The sequence below is a fragment of the Chiroxiphia lanceolata genome, chromosome 14 (genome assembly GCF_009829145.1).
Source record: "Chiroxiphia lanceolata isolate bChiLan1 chromosome 14, bChiLan1.pri, whole genome shotgun sequence".
Classification (NCBI taxonomy): domain Eukaryota; kingdom Metazoa; phylum Chordata; class Aves; order Passeriformes; family Pipridae; genus Chiroxiphia; species Chiroxiphia lanceolata.
In genome coordinates, this window is record NC_045650.1 from 10363340 (window position 1) to 10372504 (window position 9165).

The 9165-nt window shown below is 46.0% G+C and overlaps 1 protein-coding gene across 1 annotated transcript; it reads left to right on the plus strand.

Moving 5' to 3' along the window:
* Window positions 1-660: 660 nt before the first annotated feature.
* Window positions 661-4791, plus strand: LOC116793947 (protein FAM162B-like). Its single transcript, XM_032702203.1, has 4 exons — window positions 661-793; window positions 2630-2735; window positions 3578-3686; window positions 4331-4791. Exons 1-4 carry the CDS (start codon window positions 661-663, stop codon window positions 4436-4438), a joined length of 456 nt encoding a protein of 151 aa, XP_032558094.1. The 3' UTR covers window positions 4439-4791.
* Window positions 4792-9165: the final 4374 nt, after the last annotated feature.

The following is a 9165-nucleotide window of genomic DNA, read 5'->3' on the forward strand; positions in this document are numbered from 1 at the left end:
CCTGAAATATATCTGAAATATATTTATTTGCTAGGAGTTTGCAGTCTGGATGCTAGATGGGCTCCCCATAATGCATTCATGGACACAAACATCAGGTTTAGTTTCCTTCCACTAAACCACATTTGTTCTGAAATGGGGTAAATACTGTTCCTCTTCAGAAAGTCTGTTTAAAGCAACTGATTTGCAAGATTATTTTTTTAGCTGAGAACAATTGAGAACTCTAAAAGCTTAACCAGCTGTGATAATTAACAGTCACTAAGCCCATCTTTGGGGAAATACAGCAAGCTGTCCTATTTTAGTCGTTCCATAGTAAGGACTGAGAAAAAAATGTAAATGGGCATTGCTTTCCTGAGCAGCTCCTTGGGATGCAGAGCCTGGGGCAGAGTCTGGGCTGGGCGTGAGCTGCCACAGAGGTGATTTCTGCTCGCCTATCTCTGAAGGTGTGTCATTTTGGTAAACACAGGTGATGAATTTAACTTTGTCATCGTGGTGTAAGCAAAGCCTGTTGTCAGTCAGGGCGGAAGTGCACGCTACTCCTTTCTTACAGGAGGGGATAGTTTTGCGTTAGTAACTCCTAGAGGCAGCCTCCTGGGCTCCTGCCGGGCCCCCTGCATGGCCAGGCTGCTGGGGCCGTGGTGATCCAGTGCTGCCCAGGGCAGGATGCTGGGGAGGCCGGTGGGGCACAGCCCTGGGCTGTGGCACTGGGTGGCTCGGCAGGTCCTGTGCCCCGCCAGGGCTGTCGGCAACAAAGCGAGGGACGCTCAGCACATGGCTTTGCGGGCGGCTGATCCAGGTGGGTAAAAAGCCTTTGGTCACTGTTTCGTGCTGCAGCATGGAGGGAGAGGGTATTTGCAGGAAAGGGAGAGAAAATGGCTCTCACTCTCGGCTGTGGCCGAGTTACTGCAGGGCTGCATCTCCTGGGGTTACGAGCACTCCCAGGACACGGAGCACACTCAGAGCTCTGACCAGCACAGTGCACAGGGATAAAGTTTTTGTGCTAAATAGTCCTTTTCCTATGGTAGCAAATACAAACCGACGCTTCATGTCAGGCAACATGATAGTTAAAACAGATAAACAAATATTCCTCCTCCTACCCAGCTGCCAGGTTTCCAGAGGAGGACCAGTGCAAGTCCCTGCGTGTGCAGGGCTGGTGCAAGTGGCAGACTTGCACCCTTCAGCTCCCCTCTGTGATCCCTACTGAGTTGTAGCCACAGCTGCATGTGCTTGTGCCAGACAGTGCCCTGGATTATGTGGCAGGGAGCAGACATTGGCTGCTCCCAGATGGACAAGCTTCCTGGTATAGAGATGGTTTCTCTTTTTAACCCGTACCACCACTTCCTTGGCTGTGCCTTTGTAGACCTCTCACCCTATCAAGGTTGGGCTGCATGGGGCTGTCTGTGCTCCCATAGGATGGCTGAGGGTCTCCTGTGTGGGGCATTACCCTTGTCTTCCTTGGGATGAAGCCTGTCCTTTTAGCAATCCAACATACTGCTTGCTGCAGATCTGACTCTGGCACTTGCTGGTCTCACTGGCACTCTGTAAGACAAATAGGAGAAGCAGGAGATTAAATTTACCCAGAGGTCTGGGAGCCAAGATTTACAACTGGGATTTTCCAGCCATTCACAAAGTCCTGGCATCCATGAGCAGGTCTGGGGCCAAGGCACTTACTGTAATTTCACCATCTCAACAGAGGCAGGAAGAGATGCTTCCCATGCCCTGTTTTGTAGTGGTAGTGATTTTCTTTCAACCAATCCAGCAACAAGCAGGGAGTGCAGAACACTGAAACCAGGTCCATCCTTTCTGCATGCCCTGGGCATTTCTCAACCCAAGTCCCACATTTGCAAGCACAGGGCACTGTAGCACAGCATCTTGGGTGCACCTACCCGGGTGTAGGTACTGGGTGAGCAGTCTCAGCTACCTTGTAAAGACCACCTGTGCAAGTGTACAATGCAAAAGGCAGGATTTGAGATAGCCATTGCTATTTTTGCAGGGTCTCCCTGCTGCTGTCCTTGTTGTGGCCCGTCATTGGGCTTGTTTCCATCAAGAGAAGCCAGAGTCCTTTTCTCATTGTGCTGTGGGTGACAACATGCTAATGGCATCACCGTGGTAGCCTGATGGGGTGTAATGTATCATCATTAGAGTACAGTAATGTGTTACCTAGCTTCCATGAGAATGACTGCCAGCCTCCCACCAGGCTGCATTTTAGCAGACTTCATCTCTCCGTCGGTGATTTTAGGAGGAGAAGCTGTTTTGGAGTTACTTGTGCTGCCGACAGCAGCTCAACTCACTAGTTGGGCCATTTAAAAGCAAGATGTTAGCAGGGTGAGAGGATGCTGCAGGCTTAGGGAACCTCAGCCCTGCATCCTTTACCCTCTTAATCAGGAAGTTTAGAAGAGATTTTTACTTTAAGACCTACCAAAACTAAAGAAAAAAAAGGCCAAATGAAATAGACTGCAAATGTAACAAAGCTCACACCATCTGCTGAGTCTTGTTGACTTTAGAAAGTGCATTTGGCTCTCAGAGAAAAGTGTAATTTTGAACCTTCAGTCCCTTTCCCCCTGTAACAACAGCTTTTTCCCTCTTCCCTTCTTGAAGCTTGACTTGTTTTCTTTTATAAAATCTTTTATAGGTAAAGAAGCTTTCAGAAATGACAGAAGGCCTACAAATTTTGATAAAAAGGTGTTAGTATGGGCAGGACGCTTTAAAAAGGAGGAGGACATTCCCAAGCACATATCGTAAGTGGACCAGTCAGAATGATACTTTTATCTGTGAACACACAGATTGACATCCCAGTCTGCATTACCCAGAGTTGTGCTCACGTGGTGAGAGTTGGTGCTCCCCCATGCTGATGGGGCTTGCTGTTACTGGTGTCCAAAAATAATTGTAATTCTTGGGAACACGAGCTTTTCGCCATTATAGGTGAAGTAATTTGGATTCATTTGTTTTAGATATCATACATTTCAGACTAAGTTGTAGTGTCTTTTACAAGACAAGTGGCTTTGTAATTCAGGAGTCACTATGGTAAGATATCATCCACTTTGGATTTTGCATGCTTTGCTAGGTTTTATTGATTAGCAATATTGCTGCATAAATTCTAATAATAAATTGGGGCTACACACAGCTTTGGTGACAGGTATCTACAATGAGTTCCTCATGAGGGGCCTGTGGTTTCACCTTCTTGTTGAGGTATTTTGTTAAAGAATTGTCACTCGGTTTTGGAGCCCTAAGCTTCTGACTTGTGACATCCTGGGGGCTCCTCTACCCATCCTTCCCCTCTCAGGTGTAAGCACTCTCATATGCAATAAAAGAAGACAGGAGAGCAGGATTTGTTATTCCTGTTCTTATGGGTGGCTACTGGAAGTAGGAATACCCCACTTGTGTGGGAGGGCGGCTAAACCTTTTCCCCTTAGGCTAATTTTTTCAATCCTCCTCTAAGCAGCTGCAGAAAGAGAAGGCAGAAACCCATTGCACATTGACAGGCAGTTGCTGTAAGACTTGAGGATTCATTACTCAGCTCCCCATGATCTCATTTCACACACGCTGCTGCAGGATGGAAACTCTGCTCTGTCCTCGGCAGGTCTGATGTCCTCAACGCAGCAAGGAACGTTGTCAGGATAAAGGTTTGCTACATCATGATTGCACTGACTGTGCTGGGCTGTTTGACCATGGTCATCACAGGCAAAGAAGTGAGTATTGTTTCTGGGTGAACTGATTTGGTCTATGGTCTATGTACGCTTTTTGTAAATAAGCCCCTGGGTGACAGAATATAAGTACACATAAGCAATATTTGCACAGGACCTGTGTCTCTCCTCCTCTAGGGGAGAGATTGGCATGGGGAAGCACAATTTGCTGATTAACATGTTCCTTCTGACCCACTTTGCCATAAACCTGTTCAGTGCAACACTCTGTTTTACAGTACCTCGGCAAGAGGCCAGTCCAAAGGTTATGGAGTAGTTCAGACAGTGCCAATGGTACCTGGTCCTGCCCTGCATCCATCGACCATGAGGCTCTTGTGGTCCTGCCTGCCTAGTCTGCATGTCACCATGGCCACCAAGAGCTGTGACACTTCTTTCCATCCCACTGCTGGGGAAGGAGAGTCTCCAGTTTGACTTGCATGTCCCAGTGCACCTGTAAACAATTTACAGTGTAACTCTCTTGCTAATCAGAGCTGCAAATGCTGAAAATGTGGTATGACAAGGAAACACATTGACTTCTGTTACTGCAAAATATCAAAAAGGACAGTGGGGTGTCAAGGGAAGTGGTGCAAATGTGGGGAAATGTAGTGGTGGTAACTATGTGCATGCAATGATTTTCACCAATTCTTTTCAAGGCTGCAAAAAAGGATCAGACGCTGCTGAGGGTGAACACAGAAAAGAAGGCCAAATGGAGGGCTGAAGCAGAGAAAGATCAGGAGGCAGCTGTTGGGAAGCCACAATGATTTGGAACAGATTTATTTTAACAGCAGGAGATAAGTGATTTGCACATGTGGCATATGGACCTGTCTTCATTTAACTCTTTAGAGCTTTTTCACTGAAAAGGCAAAGACTCAATGCAAAGGCAAAGACTTTACTTCGTAAAAGCTGCTCCATATGAACTGGGAAACCTCTATGGAAACTCCAACAGCTGCTTTTTATGGCCTCTAGTCTTTGGCACAAGGTTCAGCTGAAATACAAAGCTGTCTTCTAAGCTGGAAAGTGTGGGAGGGACAAATGCAGGACTCCCCATCTCAGGATCAACTTTTCATGGTGCTGCTGGTGCTCAGCATTGCTGTGGGGTCATCTCCTTGCAGTCAGGAAGGATGTGGCCCTACATCAGGGAGCATCCTGTTCTGTGCAGTGCCTCCAGGGCAAACAGCCTTGGCCAAAGAGAACCAGGGCGGGGGGAAAAGCAGTCTGAAATATGTTTTGCAACCTCAGAGAGGTCAATTATCTCTATCTCTCAATTACCTTTGAGCCTGCTGCCGTCACTGTCCCCTTTCCCTTCCCCCAGCCCCTCATGGGATGCCATGGTCAGAGGACAAGGGTGACATGGGCATGAAGAGGGGCTGGGAATATGGAAGAGTGTGAGCAGACCCTGATGACTGATTTGGGCCAAAAGGGGCTTTGGGCCAGAGGAGATGGTGGTGGTGTGGAGTGGTTGCTGTGGGGCAGCCCAAGGAACCCATGCCTCATGCAGGGAGCCTGGTCTGGAGGCACCTCTTGTCCTATAGCACCTCACTGGTTTTCTTTTTTCATCTTCTGCTTTTAGTCATTGTCATGAAAGTTGTCTAGCACTTGCTCAGCTGTGATTTTAGTCTGGAGTAATTGTTAATACATGGTTTGCTAAAATTGGATTCTTTTTAATCATCATAGTTCATTAACTCATAATAAAACAGCTGTCCAATTATATCTAAAACAAAAACATCCCTTCACAGATTCATTAAGAGTGTCACCAAACTCTCTGGAATGATGTTTAACAGATGGGAGAAATCCTAATGAAATAGAGAAAGTTACATATTCACAAAGTGACTTAACTTCAAGACAGGCCCCAGTTCATGCTTGTGGGTACTGATGTTCTGAGCCCCCTCGTGTCATTCATAACCCCTTGAGACCTGTAACACTGGCTGGTGGAGCTGGGTGTGCTGCATGGGGTCCCAAGGGACACAGAGTGACAAAACCCAGCCACTGCACCCTGGCTGCAAGAGACGCTGTAACCACGGCTCAGCCTTTGTGCAGTGTCCTGAGCATCACACTGAGCCCTGGCCTTCCCAAGGTTTATTACTTGGACCAGTCACACTTGCGCTCCAGGGGAGTCTGGAAGCTCCTGCTCAGGTCTCTGAAGTTTATTGTGTCAAAAATCATGTCCACTTATTGCTGGAGTGCCACTGCATGAACAAGCTGCTGGCAAAAATGAGCTGGGGCACTGGCAGGAGGGCAGCAGTTGTTGGGCTCTGGGACTCTGTCTGCTGTGCCTGTGGTCATTGTGCAACTTTTTCCCTCTCGTGCCTCTTAGGAGCATTTCTCTCCATGCTGCACACCCATTTAGGGTGAGGAGGATGTTAGCTGTGTCACACATAGCTCCATGTTTGCAGTCCTTGTTTCCAACTCACAGCCCCATGCATTACAGTTCACCAAGAGTGATGTCTGGTCCCTGTAGTATTCCTCATGAAGCACATCTCAGGGAAGTGAAAATAATGGTCTAGGACAAGCACAGAGTGAAAAAGTCTCTGCTGAGAAGGCATTTTTGCTTCACAGGTAATATGGGCTCTTTCATTTTACATGACCTTGTTTTCTGGGCTAGTGCAATAAACCGCATGAATTACCTCAAAGTTAGTGTTCATTTGGGGATAACCTAAAAGAGCTCTGCTCAGTCTCTTAGATTGTTTTTTTCATTCTTAAATGGCTTTTCTGTGCCCTTTTTCAGAAGGCACGTGTGGCACTTACAGGAACCATTTTGATGCTTGTAAACTAATCCACATCCATGTTCTGAGCTGCCCTAACTTAAGTGGGAAAGAAGATGATCATAGCCATATCTAAAGAACAAGAAAATTAATTGTGTCTTGTTCCTCTCTCTGCTCTGCACTCCCCTCTGTCTGGGACTAAACCCTGCTTCAGGTGTGAGCTATTATCAAATCCTCTTAAACAGCCGCAGTCTCTGTCAACAGTGCATAAAGCTGCTGCATTACACATCATCATTAAGAAAAAGGGAAAATCAATTCTTCCTCCCTGAGCCACTGGTAATGCGCCACTTATGAGCCATCAGATGACCCAGGTGCTCCTGTACTCTCACAAAGAGCTATGACTATTATGTAGGGAAAAAAATCTTTATCAGTCCCAGCTACATGATTATTCATGTTAATATCATAATATTCCCCAGAAAATCAATTGGACTGATTGCTGGCTTGTACTCAGTCGGTGGTGGGGGCTGCTGGTTTAGCACATCCTCAGCTGGAGTCATCCCCTGTATGAAGTGGAGATACCTCTCCAGCACTGGGACTTATCACTGCTTGTTAAAATCTGTTTCCATCTGTGTCTGTGAAGTCCTTTGACTCTTCTCTTGAAAAGCTTCTAATTAACACAGACTCCTGAAGGTATAATTGGCTGATCCTAATCACCTTACAGTTGTGAGTTTCTTTATTTCTCCTCCCATCTATATTGCTTCAGTGTCACACCTGATCCCCCAGGCATTTAAAAAGGGGATGGGAGTGATTGTTGGGTAGGAGTTATTATTCCCTTTTTAACAACATGCTTTGCATTTTCTCAACCTGGCCCTGAGGACAGTGTTAGGTGCTGGTTCCTTCCTGAGGCAGGGGATGGAGTAGAGAGTGTGCCAGTTTGCTGTGGTGCTCAGAGAGACCAAGGGTGAGTCCTTTCTACTCTCCCCTCCTCGTTTGCTTCTCCGTACTGGGAGGAAAGGATGATTTCTCCCTTGCAGGATTTTTGCATTTTTAGTGAACTCTTGTATGGCAATGGTTAACAATGTGCTGGTGGTTGATGCCATAGAGATTTGTATTACAATAACAATTATTGGGGAAGTTTTTCCCTAGTAGCTGGAGTTGATCTAATTCTGCTTCCATTAAAATCGGTGCTGAAGTTCCTCTTGGCTGTAGATTAAAGTTATCATCGACTATTTTTTGAAGTTTCAGTGATTTCCAGAGACTCAGCTTCCCCAGGGAGCCCCACTGTTGCAGGACAGAGCTGAGTGCACTGAGCTTTCTCCTCCAATGTGATGAGATCAAGCTTATACGGGAGGCTCTTCATCATGAGCATCCCAGTGTGCCAGAGAAAAGGTGTGAGATGGGAAAGTTTGAGCTCAGGAGATCTCAGTCCCTTCCTTATTCATTTTCCCTCTCTTTTGACCTGCTCAGGGGGTTTCTAGTGACACTTGATTTCTTCCTATCTATCTGCTATGCACAGCTCTTCTCCTGGGATGCAGCAAGACTGACATGTTGCTACACTTGTGAAGGATTTTTTCCCTGGACAGAGATGAAATCTTGCCATTCATAAGGATCTAATTTTAAGGACTTCCTGTTCTTTCAGTATTAGTCTCCCACCAAGCTGAGAAACTGCTGCTTATTTTGAGTCTGAATGCACCCAGCTTCAGCTTCCAGGCATTGAACATTGTCTTCAATATGGAATATAAAATATCCCATCTCAGCTCTTTCCTGTCTGTAGCTAGTCACCCCTCAGCTGTTGTTTGTATTTGGATTGCTGCTATGTTCGAAAGACCTGTAGTTTCTAACCATTGCTTGGTGGGTATCACTGCTTTACTGGTCAGTTTTTAGTGCTTTTATTCCTGTATCAAGTGATTTACTACATTAGTAGCCTCTTCATAAACAATCCAAATAGATTTGTTTGTTTGTTTGTTTTAGCATAGAATCGATAATCTAGTACTCTTGCAGAAAGAAAGGATATAAAAGCTTTCCAGACTTTACTGGCTGCCCTGGAAAATGAAAAAGCACAATGGTTATGCATCAGAAATGATTTTTCCTCTGTCTGTGCTCAAGGCACCAGTACCTGCAACATGGCCAGCTAGTGCCTGTAAATCTGCTTTTTTTTCCCGGGACTGCCAAGGATCAGATCAAAAGAGTTTCAAGGCTGAAGATCTCCTCTGGGTGAGATGCAATGATGGTTTAGACCTGCAAAAGGGCCTGCTGCCTCTTACCACGAAGATATTTCCACCTCAGAGCAGCATCATGCTTTCTCCCTTGCTCAGCATCGTTGCAGCAAGTGCTGGCTGCTGCTGGTCCACAGGGACTGGAGTCCTCATGACCATCATGATTTCAGAGATGGCTTAAACACCACTATCCTGTTTGGATTTGGCATGAAGTCATCTTAGCCTAGCAGGAAAGCAAGGCCAATGTTCAATAATTTAAATTAATGAATGGATCATTTATTAATACATTGAGGTAACATTAGAGCAATTTTCCACAGTTAAGTAGTTTGATGGTCATTAGTGCTGTATGATGCAAAACCTCTGTGACAGTCACATGATGATTAAGTAGCTCCTGAAATACTCTAAGAAGACCTGAGTATTTAATTTCTCTTCTCTGTGAAGGATCTGGACACAAACTTCAACACTGCATTAGTCTAGCTGGCTCCACACCTTCTCTGGGCATGTGACAGCTTTCTGCACGGAAATCTAAACCTGGCACCTGACTCCTCCTCTGCAGCACTGTGGTCCTCA

What these genes read in the sequence shown, in the direction of transcription:
- LOC116793947 (XM_032702203.1), top strand. Translation starts at nt 661, where the DNA reads ATGCTGGGGAGGCCGGTGGGGCACAGCCCTGGGCTGTGGCACTGGGTG. An exon ending in GACATTCCCAAGCACATATC is followed by an intron (nt 2,736 to 3,577) that starts GTAAGTGGACCA and finishes TGTCCTCGGCAG; the next exon opens with GTCTGATGTCCTCAACGCAG. An exon ending in TGGTCATCACAGGCAAAGAA is followed by an intron (nt 3,687 to 4,330) that starts GTGAGTATTGTT and finishes ATTCTTTTCAAG; the next exon opens with GCTGCAAAAAAGGATCAGAC.